This window comes from Notothenia rossii (assembly GCF_949606895.1).
Source record: "Notothenia rossii genome assembly, chromosome: 1".
NCBI lineage: Eukaryota > Metazoa > Chordata > Actinopteri > Perciformes > Nototheniidae > Notothenia > Notothenia rossii.
This window is the reverse complement of record NC_136912.1, coordinates 81554751-81574694: the sequence shown is the minus strand read 5'-3', so window position 1 is coordinate 81574694 and position 19944 is coordinate 81554751. Positions and strand designations below refer to the sequence as shown.

General features: G+C 40.7%; 1 protein-coding gene across 21 annotated transcripts in view; it reads left to right on the top strand.

Moving 5' to 3' along the window:
* ephb3b (eph receptor B3b) overlaps positions 1 to 8320 on the top strand; it is a 63166-nt gene extending 54846 nt beyond the window's left edge. For 10 of the 21 annotated variants that reach the window (XM_079674937.1, XM_079674929.1, XM_079674934.1 and 7 more), the window contains exons 15-16: positions 1817 to 1972; positions 4109 to 8320. In XM_079674937.1, coding sequence (XP_079531063.1) covers positions 1817 to 1972; positions 4109 to 4217 — 265 coding nt within the window. In that variant the 3' untranslated portion in view covers positions 4218 to 8320. Of the gene's footprint in view, positions 1 to 1813; positions 1973 to 4108 lie in introns of all 21 variants that reach the window. The other 11 variants (XM_079674936.1, XM_079674944.1, XM_079674941.1 and 8 more) reach the window with 2 other exon arrangements.
* The last annotated feature ends 11624 nt before the right edge of the window (positions 8321 to 19944 follow it).

The following is a 19944-nucleotide window of genomic DNA, read 5'->3' as shown; positions in this document are numbered from 1 at the left end:
AGTCATCTGTTTTGTTGTGTAATATGTATTTGACATGACTGAATATGGCAGGTGTGGAATAAGCCACTGGGATTTTGTGATGTAAGGCTTCCAGCACCAGTTTCATGAGTCCTTCCTGTTTATTTGTCGTAAATGCAGACATCTCTAAACTTCCTAAAGATACAAAACAGTCTAAAAAAGCGAACCCTTTGGAGGAACCTTGACAGTCCCAACCATTGACCTTGCGTTTGGGTTTTTACTGTCTCACTAACTAGCATACACTATTACAAAGTGTTCCTGCTGTGCTTCTGCTTGTGGCTCACATGTGGCCAGCTATGGTTTGGATCCTTTTGAAGCCAGCTTTAGAGACTGAGGACCAACAATACTCCATTAAGAGAAGCCAGAGCCTTGCCTTAACGATGGCCCGAGGCCTTGGGCTCTGCAGCAAAGGCCTTATTAAAAATCACTCCATCTACACCACTCAATGGAGCCTCTGTATCACTGTTATTAACTCCCCCTCCATGCCTTTTTTCTTTTCTCCCTCTTTCACTCTCCATTCCTCTTTTAATTGTTAATGAATCTAATGCCATCAAAAAGGATGACAGGGATCAACAGAGCAGAGAGGAGGGGAGACAGTGGTGCTCTTTCTCTTTGCCTTCTCTTCATCTGTTTCTCCTCCTTCAGCTCCCCGCACCTCCCTGTTTCCCCCTCCACCTCGACCTCTTCTCTTGTTCATTCGCTCCACTTCTCTCCAAGTTGTAGCGCAGTTTTATTAAAACTCCCAAGGTGGCCTCTCTATCTACAGCATTGATCAGCTAGGGGGTTTGGTTTTTTCTTCTAAAGGCTCTTTTGGTCTATCAACAGGTGTTCACGAACATGCAAAACACAATCAAAAACTATTTTGATGAATCCATAAAAAAATTCAAAAGATTGAACGGCTATAGACTTCGATATACAGATAGACGCAGAGTCAAACGCATTCTACAATAACCAGTATTGAGAGTGTCTCCAGGTACATGGGTCATGCCATTCAACATCTGTGTTTACATTCCTCAGATATATTTCTCCTTCGTCATGAAGTATTTTTGTCATTTGTGTGGCATGGATCCTATTTGTCTGGAAGACCTTAGATGACGTTCTGCATATATATTCAAACACACCCTGAGACAATGAACTACAAAGCATAAAGCATATAACCTGTTTGTTATGCACATGTTCATAAGGGGACATTACATCTGTTTTAAGTTGACCAGGAGAAAACAAATATTCCCACATCAAATTCAAACCACATTTGTGTGTGTTGTTTGAGACAGTTGAAACAAGGAGAACAGGAATCAACAAACAGGAAGAGAGCTATCCATTTATGTCAAGGGTTTCCAATGGGAATGACACATTCCACATTCTTACATCACTGATGCTGCCACGTAAATGCAAAAATACTCACTTGGGCATATGCAACCTGTAATCAAAGCATATTATTATAGTTTCTAAAGATACATTTGATCTGGTTCGTTGTACATTTCAGTTCCTTGTTCAGTCATCATTGAATTTGAAATCTGCTCTATGAACACGCACCACCTTGCCTCACCAGCATACGCCACCCAAGCCTCCAGCCAGTTTCTCCACAGTCATAAAAGTGACCCCCCTACCCACCCCCATGCACACAACTCCTGACATGTGAAGGAGAGGAGAGGAGAGAAAAGAGGAGGAGAGGTGGAGAAATGGAGAGGTGGCGCTCGGCGGGGTGAGGTTGGCCGGTATTGGCAGTAGAGTGACGACCTTAACCCTCTCTCTCTGTTTCTCTTTCTCCCTCCTCCCCCCCTCCCTTCCTAAGTAGGGTATCCCAGCCCTTGCTTGACCGCTGTGTGCCAGACTATACCACTTTCACCACTGTGGGGGACTGGCTGGACGCCATCAAGATGAACCGCTACCGTGACAACTTCGTCAACGCCGGATTTGCTTCTTTTGACCTGGTGGCCCAGATGACGGCAGAGTGAGTGGAGAGAGTAGATTCCGCTAGGCCTAAAGTGCTTGACTGAGGCTGAGTTTTGAGTCAAATTAGTCATAGAGAATGACCTTGAGAGAATAAATATAGTCTTAAGGATAAATCAAACAAGATGCAGAAGGGGGCTCTGATTAGGCTTTAAAACAACATGATAAACAGATATAAAGAATAAAAACATAAAGCGTAACTTATTCTGGTAAATGTAGCAGAAATATATCTACCATGCCTTGCATTGTTATTAGTTTCAGCAGTTATGTCCACAAAATGTAAAAAACACGGTTGTTAAACAGCTCCAAAAGAAAATGTAAAATATCCTGGATACCAAATTAGGGATAGACAAAATGGAAAAACAGAAGATTATCCATGCTTTTGCTGTGATTTAGTAATTGACCAATCATGATAGTTCGCCGTAGAGTATTCTGTAATCAGGATGGAACTAATAACAATCACCTGCTTTGAAAGCCAGGAAACCAGATACACAATCAACAAATACACTATTTAACAGTGCAGTACATTTTCTTAGAAAACACTCGTCCCTGCTTCCTTAACTACAATGTCCAGTTGACCTTGACGATTCTCGTGTTTACAAACAGGAAATTATGTAATGTAAGTCATGGAAATTGGAAGCCGCTGATGATCAAATAAATGAATCAGGATTATAATGATAAATAAATTACCCTCATTAGTTGCATAATAAGCAATGGAGGTGGGGGTAATTTGTTTCAATTTGGCTAGGCTGACAGGTGTGGCGTACTGTGGCTCTTCGTTTCCTTTAATGGCCAGTAATTCCTCTAATGGTGCCCATTTATTATCATTTCATCCTCCGTTGCTGCACTGATGGGGGTGGCGAAATATATTTTAAAAAAAACAAAAAAACACCATTTATTGGTGTGAAATTGCAGTGATGCACCCTTATTTGGCTTTGCAGAGAATGGATGTGAAGTGTGGATCTGTGTGTGTGTGCACAAGTACATGTGCATGGGTGTGAGTTTAGGTGCACACTTATGTACTAAAATGGATGGGGCCGCAAAGTCATTGAGACAAGCAGAGTCTTTGGTGTCTGGGTATAATATTAGATTATCAGGAGTGTGTGTGTGTGTGTGTGTGTGTGTGTGTGTGTGTGTGTGTGTGTGTGTGTGTGTGTGTGTGTGTGTGTGTGTGTGTGTGTGTGTGTGTGTGGGTGTGTGTGTGGGTGTGTGTGTGTGTGTGTGTGTGTGACTAAACGGAGAGGACGCAGAACCCCAGCAGTGAGCTAATCTCTGCCCCAGACGCTGTCCGCTCTCTCCTTAGCTATCGACTAGGGAAATCAAACAAGAGAGCGGAAAAGAGAGGTTCTTGTGATATAATTGTGGAGCGTTAAACCAACATGGCCGTGCTGATTAGATTATGCTGTCTGACTAATGACAGCCAAAGCAGGTGCACTCTCCCAGGCTTTTTTTAAGGGTGAAGTAATGTCAACTGTATGTCAATGTCTTTATATTTTCCCACTACACCGTCAACCACAGGTTAAGGCCCTCTAGCTGATGTGAGCGTTCAGCTACAAAAAATATTTACAATCTTCCATTCTTATTTGCTGTAGTTTTTCTTGGATATTTTTAAGCTGTGAGGACTACTGTGCAACAGTGACAAAGTTAAAGCTGATTTACTGGAACAAAGAACCACTCTAAGTATGAATGACAGTCTCCTTACAGAGTAATCTGTCTTGTATCTTACAAAAAAATAAACCGCTTCCCTGTTTCTGTAGCTAAGTGGCAGGTTGGTGTGGACTCTGTGAAGTCTGCCATCTGCCGAACAGTAGCTAAGTTTGCTCTTTAATCATTAACTATAACATTATGGCCCTTTGACTCCCATACTCTTGCCCATCTGCTGGGAAACAGAAGCATGTTGGATTAAGACAAGCATTAACTATAGCTGGGTGAGTGTTCCCATTTTGTTGACATAACCTCTGGTAGCCATTTAATGGGTTATTGCCACGATGCTGTGGTCTCTGTTTCCACATTGTAGAGTGTTTGTTTACTTGTGGGTGAGAAGTAAAATTTGCACTTCAACTTCCTTCATGCGATGTTTACTCTAAGTCTTTTTTATGACTGAGCCACCTGTTCTTATTTTTTTCTCTCTCAACAGGGACTTGCTTCGGATAGGAGTAACGCTGGCCGGCCATCAGAAGAAGATTCTCGGTAGCATTCAGGACATGAGACTACAGATGAACCAAACACTTCCTGTCCAGGTGTGAGCGACAGGACACATAAACCCATGCAGTCGAAGGACAGCCAGACAGGAAAAAGGGGGAGGAACTGTGCCAGAGAGAGCCATTGGAAAACCCTAGCTGCCTGACCCATCTCTGCCAATTAGACGCTATAAAACTGGCTTGCAGTGCCTCTGACAATTTTTTTCTTTATTTCACTACCACTTCCTGTTCCTGATTTTGTGTTATTCGTCATTGTTGCTTTTCCATCCAATGAGAATTTGTGTGTTTTTGAAAGAGGAAGAAGAGTAAACCCCCTTATACCCCATGCGTGCCTCACTAGCTCCAGTGTGGGTTGATGTTTGCATGCATGTGTGTTTTAGTGAGGTTGGCCTTAGCCCTGTAACTGAAATATCACACTCCCCATGACCTCTCAACCCAGCTTGAAGATGAACTTTATAACCAGTACAGAATGAACACCCTGGTGTAAAAAAAGTGAACACTCCCAAAAGAAGGAAAACAAAAACCGAGATGTTTTGGACCCACAGGACATACAGGACCATTCTTTCCCTGATAGCAGTGGTTTTACTGTGCACGCGTGTCATTCTCCATCTTCATATTGAAGGTGTATTATACACTTGCTGGATAAGGGTGAGGTGGTGGAAGAAAATATATGATGGGCTGAGGTCAAAGGTCAAGAGGATGACAGAGGTTGAAAAGGTCAAAGGAGGCCAGCCACATTTTTGGACACTTTTGCTGAATCCTCCATAGGTCACAAGATGAACTCTTCACCCTGACCTGAAGTGACTCAGGATAGCTCCACAGCTTGGGATCACCTGCTCATCATCTGTTCTTTTACACATACAAGTGTTTTATTTTTATTCGTCCACAAACTTTTTTTCTTCTTTTTTTTTGGCTTTCTTACACATTTGTGGGAGATTTGTGATTTCAAAATGGCCGGTCAAACCTAAGTACCCCAACTGAACGCTGTATGTGATTAAGGGGAGACGAGGACTGTGGCAACACTATAGAAAGACCACTTGGCCTTTTGTGTGCGTTTTTGTATGTGTGCGTGCGTGCACATATGTGCGTGTATGTGTGATTAAGTGTGCTTGGATGTGTGGGTGTGTCAAGTTGCACTCAAGTATACTGTACAATACAGCTTCCGCTATTTGCCACCATGGAGAATTAACGCATGAACTGAACTGTGACATGGAGCAAATATATCTGAAACAACTACGCTATATTCTGTGGACAACTGTTAAACATTCTTTTTAATTGAATCCAAAAAATGAACTCACAACACATATATATATATACATCTATATATATGTACAATGCAGAGACTGAGAGAAACCATGATGGACACCATCTGGATTTAGAAATAATCAAAATTCTTATTTTAATATCTTGACATCCTGCCCTATGTATTTATTTGTACCTCGCCTACCAATCCCCGCCCCCCACCAACCCCCAGATGGACTGAATTTGGGACAGTGGACTTGGAACAATCAGAAGGAAAAGAGACTCAAAGAGGATTCGCCTAATGAATTGCTGATTATTAAACAAAAGAAATTGCATATAAATTGGATATTGTATTTTTGTTGTTGTTCTAAACAGCCTGTAAATGTTTTGTAACAAAAATACTATAAATAACAAAAGAAAAATGGTGTTTTGACAAAATGAAAGTGTTGTGATGTTTGATTTAGAGTGAAATTAACAGAACGAAAAGTAAAAAAAGAGAAAGTCAGGAGAGCGAGAGAGCTATAACACCCGTGGTTAGACAACATGTTGCCCTTTTGTTATTCATCCATTGTTGTGTGAGTGTTAGTGTAGGTGCATTCAAGTGTGTGTGCCACCTGACCTGGATGTGATGCTTCCGCAATCCATTCTCATTCTCAATATACAGAGCATCTGTGAACCACTGAGCTGTTACTAATTGTCTTCTAACCACATTAATTTAAACTCAAATACTCCTGCAAACCACTCAAATGTTTACCTAGGTTTTTCATTTGTCTTATGTACCATCACCTCCAACAAAAGGGTCCTCCTAAACTCTTTATACTGAAGAGTAGTATGTACAACTCTTAAGGTATCATTAGGGAGAATGTTCAGAGATGATGCAACCAATCATTTCAATCACCCCAGAGGCAGAGCTCCATCAGTAGACCTGAAGTTTGCCTTCCTGCAACAGGATCCTCATCAGAGAATCCAGAGCTGTCAAGAGAAACCTATTGGTCTTTGTCTGTCAGCTCGATTAATGCAGCAGCCAATCTGGCATTGTGAGTATACGAGCATCCAGTGAGCGCAGACATACAGGGTTCTGACCTATCATTATCTCTCTTCATTTCCTGTCTGGCCTGCAATCATCCTGTCTCAGCTCAGGCTGCTGCGTGATTAGTACAGTGCAGGATCAACAGCCCTGGCATGACAGAAAAAAATCTGCAGACCCCCTCATCCTAAATGATAGCAGCTGCATCACGGAGAATGTACTATTTGTACTTCTCACTGAGGGGTGTTTGATAGTAGTGGATTGTGGGATGGGGCTGCACCGCTGCTGTGATCTTCCAGACAGAGTCCATATTGTTCGGGTTGGAGCTGATCAATGCAATATGTGAATAATATTAGTGAGCTGTCTAATAATAGCATGATGTTAGCGGCTAAGCATTGTCTTCCCATTTTACTTTAGTCAGCCTCTCAAAAGCCATGGAGGATATTATGCAAAAACACATGTTCCCTGTTTTATATTATTTCATCTTATTCTACATACAAACGTTTTTAATTATTCTAGTACCGTATAAACCTGTAACAGTTGTAGCACACAATCAAGTAGTAATTTGACTGTTGTGTTCTCAAACTACAGGAATTAAGTCTCATATCCCTTTCATTGTTTTCACCGGTGGAAGTGCAGTTTTCTGATGGCTGAGAATCAGAAGCGCTTGTATTGCCGGCGTTATCTATTATTTTGATGAGAATGTGCTCAAAATACTTGTTAGTTGAGCCAACATTTGTCTTCATATAATTCTGCAGATTTATTTTGTTTCTCCCCAAAGCTAAAACATCATTTTGATTGGAAACGAGTGACAGTCTACTTTTGGAAATGAGAGAAGAGCAGAATTAATGCAATCAGAAGCTCACTTTCACCCAAAGTCTCCCAGGAATATTCAATTGCACTCCCTTCTGCACTGAGCTCAATTATTCAATCAGCTAAGCCCCACTGTTGTAGAGTCGCTTGTGGCACCAAAAAGACACTGATGAGCATACAAATAGAGGAGGGGGGCAAATGGGGGCTAAACACAATCAGATGGCAGACATGCCCACTCGTGAAAAATGGCTGCGCTTTGGAGCTTGAACCATTGATGAGGTGCACATGGTGGGCTGTGGTCTGGAGTTGTGTTCACCAAATTCAACTGGCCGTGAGTGATGAGCTCAACTGGCACTGTAGCGCATCTTAAAATGATTAAACTGCCACCACATCAACTGAAAACAATTAATCATTAAGTGGATCTTTCACACATTCATGGCAGTGTTTCATACTTAACATTCACAGATAGGAAAGAAACCCCTCTTACAGATGCTTGCTGAAATTAAGATCGACTGTTATGTTTGTTCGCGTGTAAAAAAAAGGTTTCTATTTTATACAGAAACACTTTGATCAGCAGAGGTTAGGCTTTTTCAGATGTGGTATCTCTTTGTGTGCCAATAAGATTCAAACTTTCCCGACATTCCTTCCACCTTTCCTTTCCTATTTTACATCCTTCACAGATCATCAAACACACCCACCCTTCCCGTAAACCATACACTAACAACTCTAATTTTCTTTTCTTCAGTTGTCTGTTTTGAATAAATATATACAGTACTGTCTTTTCTTCTGTCCTCTAACAAGCTAACTCCACATCTGTCTTTTGTTTACTTTTGAAAGCTCCTCTTGTTACAAGGAAGTGAGATGTTTCCGAGAGTAAATGTATAGTGAACTGCAAAGGGGGACAGAGTAAAGTGCTGAGAAATGCAATTGTTAATTCCTCTTTGAAAAGCATTAAGATGTATTTAATGGTGCAGGCATACACAAACAATTACTAAAAATGATGGTGCATTCTTGTAGAAATATTTTTAAAAGACCCTTTTGCAATTAAATTATTTAAGAAATGTGACCCGATCTCCTGAGTTTTTGTTTTTTTTGTTTTTAAAAATATAACTCACCCATGTGGACTTAATTATTCTTCCATAAGGTACCATGCCAGCTCATAATCACACTCATGTTCTCCAGTTGAGGAATCACCCAAGACAAACACATAACATGTCATTGCTTATCATTTATGGCCGTCTCTTGCTCCTATAACAATTTCCAGGACATAATGCTGTTTTTCAGCATTTATCAGTAAAATGTCTTGTTGATAAAGTGGTACCAGAAACTCCATTCAGATAACCACCTGCTTCAGATAAATATTTTAAACTTGGCAAATGTCTTATTCTTGCTCAGTGTACAAGTCTCTGATTTGATTTTGAGGCAGGTTAAGCCTGCATTTTCCCCCTTGCCTTGAAAAGGCTTTAGGACATTTAGAGTAACACTGTTTGTTTATAATGCTGTCTTTCATCTTTATAGCTACAGGCACATGATGAATGGATATTGATCCGTGGGAAAAGTTACCCAGAGTTCATCTATTTCTAATGCTCTTTCAGCCGCTAAGGTGCTCACTATTATTGAAGTTCCTACTACAAGGTAAAGACCACTTTTTTAAAGTAGTGTGCCAAATTTAGCTGAGAAAAGCCCTAGTTTAATTGTACATCTGACCAGAGGAATACCGAACATCAGCACTATTATTCGAAGGTTACCATCACAATGGGAGTTGATGTTCTTTCAGCCAAAAAAGATTTTCAAAACATGTCGTCACAACTAAATCAAAAAGTTTGCAATCCATAGAACCATGTCAGTGGCATGTAACACTAAAGCTCCCTATATTGTCTTTCAACCCACTAATTTATACGAGGTCCTCTCATCTCTGCAGGCACCGAGCCAACAGTCTTGTTTTTCAGCAAAAAAGGAGAGATGCTCAGATCATAGATTCTACCTCATCTGCCCCTCGCCTTGTCCCCTGGCTCCCCTCTTCTCCCTTTCCCTGTCCAATTAAATACAGAGTCTTGGAATGGGTGGTCTCGGTGTCTGGATAGAGCAGATATTTTTGAATTGCTCCCCCCTAGATGCGCTCGGAGAAGTTTCAGAGGATTATGTGGGTTATTTTTGTGCTGCAGTAGGCAGAATACATTTCATCTCAGATCTTCCAAACTTCTACAGCTTCTTGTTTTTAACTGTTCTTGTTAGACGATGGACACACTTTATTAAATGTCCAGCAGTATTTCACAGCCAAACAGTCTCCTTTTTCTTGGCACCTCTTTGGCAGAATAAAAGTTAACAATCCCATGTAGAGGAAATGTAATTATTTACAATGATACTGCATGTATCCTGAAACAGATTGAGAACCATATCATCGATTTTGATTTGTTTTGACCAGCCCAGATTGGTGATACTCCTTCAGTGCTTAATACGTAGTATAATCTGTCAGTTTGAGGCAAATATGGACCAATACCAAGATGAACTAGAGCACTGTATACTTTACTACAGCTATTGACATAGTGTCCCATTACTCCAAGCTGCAGAATATTGATTCTGTGCAGGCCTGTTTCATCAAAATATGCCATATAATGCGCAGGGGAATTATTGAGATGTCAATTAAGATCAATTTCTTATCCCTGAGGCCCCATTAGCATAAATATCTAAATGCATTAGCATGTCTTTGCCACATGTCGGCCAGGACGAGTATCAATGCAAAACATGATCACAAAGCAATAGAAAAAATAAATAATCCTCTCCCTTAAACCTTCCTTACCCACTCCGTCCCCCTCATTTCCAAAGCCAAACTCTGTCTCCCTTTATTCTCCTTACAGACAATCCCTCGCTCTCCCCCGTTTACTATCTTCCCACTAACACCCCCACACTCGTTCTCTCGTCTACTTCTTCATCCTCTCCCATCTCTTCTGCCATAATCCATCTCTTTCACTTGAGCTTGGCACAGCTAATTGGTCACGTCTGTACTGTGACATGGGGACCTGACATAATTGCTGGACAAATAGCGAGGCGTTTAGCTTTGGACCTGTCTCAGCCATAAGCTGTACACAGACACCAGCCGACTGGAAAGCCTAATTACCACTCCAACCCCACAACCAACTTGCTAATTGGCAAACACTTGTGTGTGTGCCTTCGTGTTTTTTTGCACCTTTGTTTTCTTCGTTGCGTTACAAATCCTATAAAACAAACAACAACAACCACAGAAATATAAGAATAATGCATAACTCTACAATCGTAGAAATACAAGACTTACAACATGTGTTATTCATTTCCATAAATTGGTCATCTGTGAAATGTCCGTTTCAGTGTGTCATACATCACCTTCTTGTTGTTGTTGTTATTATGCTGTTTTTCATGACAATGCTAATGAAATGTCCCGTTTGATTAGCAGCTCATTCCAGACTTTCTCCACACACCACGCTTTTTTTTTCAATTTCCTTTCCTTTCCACCATCTTTCTAACACATGCACTGTCTTGCAGACCTGATTGAACTGATTATCACTTCTCAAGGTTTTCGGCATTTGATTAATTCCTTGCTTTTACAATACATTCATTATGTTGCACCCATTTCAGCTTATTTCTCCCATTTGTTTGCCTTTTAGCCCTTTGTGAGTGTGAATAAATGAATTAGGAAGTGGTTCTTGGTGAGCATTATTATTACATACTGTGACCCATATAAGGCATATTTTAGAAATACATGTTTTTTGAAGAACAAAGGGATGCTTCATTTCGAATAGCTACGATATAGTAAATAAATATTAACATGGTTGAAAAACACATTTTTTACTTTGTTCAATGCTTCTGCTGTTCGTTTCTATTCAATGGAACATCACAAAGGATTATCCTACCGCAAACCCCTGACATATTTGACCACCCGCTCACATCACCCCCTTCCACAAAAGGGGGACCCAACCTTTTCTGCCCAAGAACAAGCATCCTATTGTTGGGTGTTTGGGTGCAGCTGCATGTTCATTCTGTCTGATGGGTTGAGTATGTCTGCCAGGGAAACAATATTCAACAGGACTGTGCCCGGAGACCGCGGTGTGACCTGGAGTTCACGGTCAAAGCTGGACAGTTGGTGGGAATCTGTCACATGTGAGAGGTATGAGAGCCTTCAGGTATGGCGAGACCACTGAACAAGCGTATCAAAATGCTGCTGTGGAATGATAAGATGTCCTCATGGCTGCAGTTATCAAGATAGAGACTTAATTCACTGTAAACGGAGCGTAATACTAACACATGACGTATAAATCACATGGCCTAGCATGAAACTGCACCGACGTGGGTCTGCTGCTCAGGGGAATGGAGCTCACACATACAGCAATGCATACGATCCTCTGTGAGATAATGATTATATTTTCTTCCAGCCGCCTGCTGAGCTTGTGTCCTCTTCACAGTTTAGCAGACGTCTAGCAGGCTTATCTTTGTGTGTTACGGAGAGTTTTTATGCACTGCAATGTTTGCAAAAGGCTTCAGGCACGTTGACTGTTCATGAAAACAGTGCAGTATGCTGACCAAAAACATAATGATTTCAATATGGAAATGTTAAACTGTGGGTACTCAAATTGTATTGATAAGGTATGGACTCTAAACTCAAGGATGGGCAATCGACCTGTATGCGCAGCACAATCAATTGGAGGACACACATATAAGATCATCTTTTAATCGGTTAATTGACCTGCCTGCAGGAGCCATCTGTGGACTACCTGTCTGTCTGGACCTATCAATTGAAAAAAGAATCCTTGTACCGAATACAAATTTGCAATAATCATTCTCAGTTTAGCTGATCTAATTATGAAGAATAATATCCCAACAAGCATCTGCTGTCCACTATTGTTTTGATGGGAATAGTCAAACTGCACCATCGATAATCTTGCTCACCAGCTAAAGATAATGAATAGCTTGTGCTTTGCACACAAGAAAGATGGTCATGACATTGCCAAGTCGAGGTCATTTTTGCTCTCCATTGATGTCATCGGTAGGCATGAAGGGAAGGGCCTTGTTCCTGTCTGACATCTCATTAACTGCTTGTCGATATTTATCAGTCTTAATCAGAGCTGTGGCAGGTCTGGTGTGATTACTTCCTGGGTGTGAAAGCAATCACACCTCGTCCTCCCCACTGTCCTTGATTTACGGAGGGAAAAAGAGTCAGGCATGTTTAAGGAAGTTTGAGATGGCTGCAATAAATGAAGATGGAATGGAAAAAAGCACATTCCCAGATTCTGCTTTATCTTTCCTTATTGCAACCATACTCTGCAAGATAAAATACATCAGCATCAGTAATGACAGACTATTTGTGTTATCTCTTAACAATTCAGTAAAGGGATTTATTATTGTGTGTCTTCACCAAATGATTAGTATGAACATCTCAGAAATTGAAAAATCACATTGCAACTAGAATTGTTCTATTACATTCGGAATGGAAATATTATTTATTGTCATGACTGTTTCACAGTTTTGTCTGTGAAATCAAAACACTATACCTTCAAAATGATTTCCAAAGGGTTTATGTGCAGTAATTATTCTGAAATGTAAAAAAAGCATAGTATAAATATCAAATGAGAAGAAAATATCGCAGAGAATTGATACTTTATTCACACTAGGGTAAGAATAGGAAGAAAGAAAAGTGGAAATGAATATATCTTAAACACACAACAACAGAAACTCCTGTCAAATAAAATGAAAGGTAAAATGTGTCCCTGATAACAATGTCCTGTATTCATTCTGTGGGCCAACCACAGGGCTGATGATCGACCAATTATTTCCTTTGCCTTTTACAAGAAACATATTGAACCATTTTGATCGCAGAACATCCATATACGTAGCCTAAAGCAGTAGAAAATATTGCCAGCATGCAATCAATTGGAGGGGAAAATAATCACCCAATAAAAAAGATAGCATCAACAAGAGAAACAAATTATTTGAAAAAACAGAAATATAAACTCAGCCAGAGGAGGAAGAGGGACTGAAATAGAAAAATGGAACAATGATCTTGTCCAGCAGCTTTAAAAACCTGAATGACATAATATGGTTTTATTAGGTCAAAATGTTGGATTGGAATGACCAAATAAAACTCAGTTCAAGGGGGCAAATTATTTTTGTTCCCACACAAACTATTGTTTATATCTACCATCAGGTGTCCAGTCTTACCCTTTGCCCTCGCTAAGGACCTCTAGCACTGCTAGAGTGGAGCAGGCTAATGTCAGGTGGCAGGCAGACAAAGGTGGGGCAACGGGGGGTGTTTGATAATGTGCGAACATTCTTGTGGGCTCTGCAGCTGTGTCGGTTTGAGGGCTCGCATGGTGTTTTCATGTGTCAACTTATTACAAACTCGGCTTCACCTCTCTGCACTGCCAATGACCTGTAAACAATACGAGTCGTCCGGAGTTGTCACGAAACAAAGGCGGCGGTTAAAAAAAGTGTAGCTTGAAGGTAAGGCCAACACAGCGGGAATGCCAAAGCGCTTTCCGGCCAATAAAATAGGATGAATCATACATTGTTTGATTTCAAACATAAAAAAACGTTCTATTATGTCTGAATTTTCTTCCCTTTTGCTATTATGTTGTTGCGTTGGGATTGCGACGCTACACCAATCGCTTTACCCAGTTGAGCACCAATCACGACCGCTCCAGTCACAGCAGAGGTTTCTGATTGGACAAAAGTGACCGATATGTGACCCTGCCGGCGGCCAGACACTCGCATCATGGCGCACAGGGTCATACAAAGGCCATACCATGATGCATCTTGGGTAAAAATGTGTCCTCTTTTTCGGAGAAGGCGGAGGGCAGTTGTGAAAGCAGAAAAGTAGGACAGCTGGTAAAAACGAGAAGCCATCATTACGTTAAACTAGACACTGATTAAATTAAACGAATCAGACATTCAAGCTTTAAGCATCGTTGTTGCCCTCATGCTACACCAGCGAGCGTTGTGCTAAGTAAATGTATCGAGACAAGCCTAAACACACAGTGCTCACATAACGCTCATTAATGAAGATTTGCATCAAGGCTAATTTAGCAGAGTGCACTATCAGGGTGTAAATAGTGTCCAATGAAGAACAATGAAGGCATTCAATAGAGGACTAGTTAGCGCAGGCAATTGCCTCTCATTACATTCTAGACCGTTAGAGCCGGTCATATTAAACACATGGAAAATGTGAAATAAAAGCAATGCTCCACACATCAAAGCCTGCCCATAAATTCAGCTTCTCTAATAAGATTAGATGTGAGGCTGTATTATCTAGTACTATGTTGCTAGTAATTGAAAAGGAAGAGAATGTCTGACTTTAAAGGATATTGGTTGTAAGAGCATTTTAACTGTAGTGATGTGCTGTTGGTTCTGCTGTTCTTGTCTACCCTTAATTTTTCTCGCTTAATCCTGCACATAAAAGTTGCTGTATATTGATAAAGCAAGCGATTTTTTGCAATTTAAGTTTTCACAACAATCAGTGTGGTAAGATTATGTCAGTAAATTGACATTTTAGTTTATATTAGAATGTAGACATAATTTTCTCTTGACTTAAAGGTCCCATGTCATGCTTTTCCTGGTTATTACCCGTCCCCTTGTGTGTTATGAAGGTTTTTATGCATGTAAACGGTCTGCAGAGTCAAAACCCTCAAAGTACACCCTGTAGCGAGTAAAACTCTAACACAGAAAATACCTCCCCAAAACGCCTCGTTGGAGATACGTCACTGTCCATTGATTCTTCCGGGTACCGCATGATGTCATGCGTTACCCGGAACCAAATGGACCAATCCGTGGAGCCGTTACGTTAAGCCCCCGCTGATTGGTCCAAATTGACCAATCCACGGACTTCCTCACACACACACTCAGTGCAGGCAGCTCTGCTGATCCCTCCTCCCATGCTGCAGGCTGATAACAGACAGTTGGGATCGCGGCAAAATTCTCTCTGCAGACCCATTCTCACAGCGTTTATCAACCTTTTTCTTACTCAATATCAAGCCACACTTATTGTTTTTACTTCGGCTGTGACTTTGTGTGTGCTCAGGTTGAGTTTGGCTGTGTTTCGCTGTCGCTAAACAAGGAAACCACACCTCCACGGAGCTAAGCGCGATTCACAACGTCCCGACCAATCAGAGCACACTGTGCTCACAGGGAGGGTGGGGGCTGGAGCTATTGGAGCTACAACGAGCCGTTAAAGGCAGAGAGTGAAATTCAGTGAATACACATAGTTTACAGAGATGCTGTATGAGAAACCAAAGTGATTTTGGAAAATTGCACAATATACATTTATTCTAGTAGACCTCAACAATGAAATTATGATCAGTGGAAATGGCCATGACATAGGACCTTTAAGTATCTTTGCTGAACAGGTTGTGATTTTTGCTTCCTTCAGATGGTTGCACCTACCCCAAAGAGATTACCACTATGCGTGTGCCAGTATGTGACTGTGTGTGGTCATACCTCTGGCTGTTCATGTTTACTTTCATATCGTCATACTCGGATGCAAATGTGTGTGTGTCTTCATAGGTTTTGCAGTGTTGACATCTGAACACGATCCCTCCCTGATGGGAGCAGAAAAAAAGGATTAGTGGCAGGTTTAAAAAAAAAAAATCTTGACATGCTTGACAACAACAATACAAGCACACCTCCCTACCATACATGCTCCAGTAGCTCCGTGTGATGTGATAAAAACCAACACATAGGCTGAGAGGCATAGCAGACAGTTGGAAGACAGGCACAGACACAGCTCAATCCCTCACTTCTCCTGGAAGAGAAGCATCACCTGCACCTTGCAAAATGGTTTCAGCAGCACAGATTTACATTTAACATGTTCTATTATTCAGTTCACTCTTTTTCCAAAGACGGTATGTGGGAAAGAGTATAACACTGTATTTTCAGTGATTAGATTTCCTTCTTTGTTCTAATCGCATACTTTGAATATATCGTAATAACTACTGCTATTGCTGTTTTATGGTCCACTTAAATACAGTTGTGAGTAGGTATGGGTATACATGTTAAAACAGGTCTGCAGTAAAACCACCACCAATTAGCATTGTTTACAAATGAGTGATTAGATGGATTGATTTATTTGTAATAAATGCCATACCCATACTGTATTTCCTAAGAGCTGTCCCACATGTTTTCTGCCACTGGCTGCTAAATTGCTTTGCCTATAGCACTTAAAAGGGTCAACTGCTTCTGCGCAAGGGCAAACAAATAATGGTGACAGGGTGAGTTTGAGAGGCAAACATCCCGTGCACCTTCTTGTTTACACATTCCGAATCGTTTTGAACTGCCGAACCCTTTGGTCAGAAGCGCAGTTCTCTCACTGTGAACTTGCCGCCATGTGTAGTTGAGATAATGTGTCCGTGGTTACTGGCTGAGCCCATTTTTCCTCAGGGCACACACCTTCTAACTGGATTGGTGATTATTGCCAGACTTTATTGCCTCTGCCAGGGAACATTCTGTACACGCACTGTTCACAAAGGTGCAATCTTTATACACAGATTACATCCAAACAAGGAAACATGCATTCCTGCACACAGGAACGCACACGGTTCACCTTGAAGAACACAAAGATACTGATTTTTCTCCATCATGACTTGGAGAACAGTGAAGGGCAATCGAATCGATTTGATAACAGGGGAGAAGCAGTGATTATGGTAATATGTCTTGTTGTGACATAAAGGAGAAAAGAAACACAGCTAAGCCCCGAAAGGGACGCCTATTTTTTTCTCACTGCTATTATACTCTTTTAGTTCCTCCACTTTGATCCCTTCCCCTTGCCCCTCCTTTATCTGTTGCCTTCGTTTTAATCCACATCACCATCTGCCCCCTGCCCCACGGGTCAAAGAGCGGTCATGTTTACTGAAGTAGATTGCAGCTCTGTTGACAAATTATGACGTACTGTAGGTTTATTACAAAGCTGTGCCATCCCTCGATTATGTTTTTCTTCCTCCACTGATTTTCCCCGCATATGTCCTCCCCCACCTTCTCCCTGCAGACACAAACTCATGACTGCGGAAATTAAGTGTGCGTGCTGTCAATATAGCCTACATGGTTAAATCTACAAACTGCATAAGGTGTATTATCTCTAATACTGTATATCTCTTTACAACCACCATTTCAATTCAATGTTGCAGTATGCTCACCTGCATGTATCCTTCATTTTCTGTCATAGTTAGATACATGTGATGTATATGTGCATTTAACATCTGCTGCTGAGCTTAACGCCAGCAACATGTGACAACTTCTATTTAGCTGGTCTCTTGAACAAGTTCAAAATTACTTCCAGGTTTTTAATTTAACATCTTTCTTTCATGCCATATAATATATACACAGTGAAGACTTCAACTTGATGTTGAGTTTGTATGACCAAAGAGCAAGGTGCACAAGTATATATCCATTATCACCATCAACACATCCACAATAATAATAATAATAATAATAATAATAGTTTGTTTTCTCTATTCTGTAACTTTAAAAGCTTTTCTGATGGAGATGAGATGTGGCATGCGCATGTGCACAGCGCCAAAGTAAGTAGACAACTGTGATGAATAGCTTTCAATCAGGCCACAAAATGGGTTCACACACCTATTGAAGGGGTTTAGTGATATAATTATTGTTGAGAAGAAGGGCTATTTTGATTACTTTGAAGGAAATTCATCACAATCTGATGGGATGTATAAGTGGTCAAAATAACACACAAATCATTTAACCTTTTGGAAGAAGAACTTTCTTAAAATGTTTAAGATGACTTGTATTCAGCTAGGATCTGTAAAAGTTCAACTTAATTGGTATGAAGTTTGAAAGTTGTGGAGGTTAGGGAGTACTTTGCTGACTGAGGATCTGGGAATAAAAACATGTGACATCAATCTGTAGAATTGAATCATTTGGAAGTGAAGTTAGAGTTTCATTATGTGTATTACACCATTGCAAAAAGTTCTATTATCCAGTTAAAAGGATTTATATTAGTTTATAATCTTCTAACTGGATTCAAGAACTTAAACAGTGAGCAGAACATTGTAAGGAATTAGGCAAACTATGCACGTCAACATGGTATACATAATCTCTGCTGATGACATGATGTTGGTTTTCCTTACTTAGCATGCCATGCGGCTCTGTATAGCCATACTCTTACATTAATTTGATGGCAAGAAAAACATGATTTAATATATTATCTATTAATCAAAGTTAATTAACACATTTGGAGGACCCAATCTCCATAATGAGTCATTTTTACTTTTGATTCTTAAGGCCTTGTCTTTGTTATCATGTGAATAAATGTGCTTTTCTTATATGAAATTCTCAATAAATGCAAATTCATCCGTGGAAAAATGCCCATGACACCGATATTTGAACATGGCTATTTGGCAATGATACACATGAAACAAACTAAAAAAAACAAAACCAAAGACAGTAAAAATAAATTGCACTCAACTGGGAATCTGTTAATCTCCCTTTCTTCTTTGCTGTTAGACTCCCCTTCGTGTCAGTGAGTGAGCACAATTTAACCTGTCCCAAGCCAGTTAACCTCATAACGACCAGTGTGCCAGCTAGCATGATGGGAGGGAAAGCAATGCTACTCCATCTCCAGTTAGTGCTTAAAGCTTGCCCAGCCGTGCCACACAGTGTGGGCATGCAGGCGCCCTTTCCCGAGGCAATCGACCTGCTTTGGAACAGGAGCAAAGAGCCACATCCTCTCTTTGCCTCAAGCCAGTAATCAAAGAAGTGCCTACCTCACCGCAAAACTATTAAATCAAAGTATAACAAGTCATGCGATAATTCTGTGGAAATTAAAAGATCAGAGGCAATGCGAGTTGGGCATCAAAAAGGAAATATTGCAGTTTGTGGTTAACCTGCTATCATCAGGATGTCATAAACGTGTTAATCATCATTTTAATCAATGAATGAAAGGTTTGCTTACATGTATTACCTGCTGAGCGGGGGTGGGGAGACATTGATATGGGCATGTCAGATCCTGTAAAGAGAGATCTTATATTTGCCAGTTTAAATATAGCTAAAGGGTTACAGGCGTATAGACATGATTATCAATACTGGGATAATAGGCACCCCTAAAATGAATAAGAAAGAAAACCTAAGTGAAATATGTTTTCCTATAGACTTTAATATTGATTTTAAAATAATTGTCTTAACCAACGTATCTTTACATTAATATGTTATCTGAATGTTCAAATTGACTGTAACCTATGTTTTTGTTTTCCTGGTAGGAAAGGCCAGTCAAGGGCAGAGAAAGATGATAATGAGCATTAGGGCCGCCATATTTAAAGTCCTCGTGCAGCGTGTCTATCGATGTTGAAACTGGAGCAGGGTGAGGGGAAGACCGTTTAGACACAACCTGACATTGTTGGCCTGTCTGAACCAGCAGGGGAACATAACAAGGTCATAACCAAACTGGGAGCATGGCGCCAGAGGTCAGCATGCCATTCAGCTCCTATGGGGTGGACGGTGGACAGGACACGTTGTGCCCTTGCGCCCCAGGGTGCTCTGTTGCAATCAACTACACAGTCACCTTTGAACTTGAAGCCCTGTTGATTCGATACACATGTGAAAGTAGTTACTGCTGTGGCCTCTCGGAGGTTGCACAAGGTCCAACGCGAACTGCAGCAGGAAAAAAACATTTAGAAATGTAAATGAATAATGGTTTGTGAATATTACTTTACTTGACGT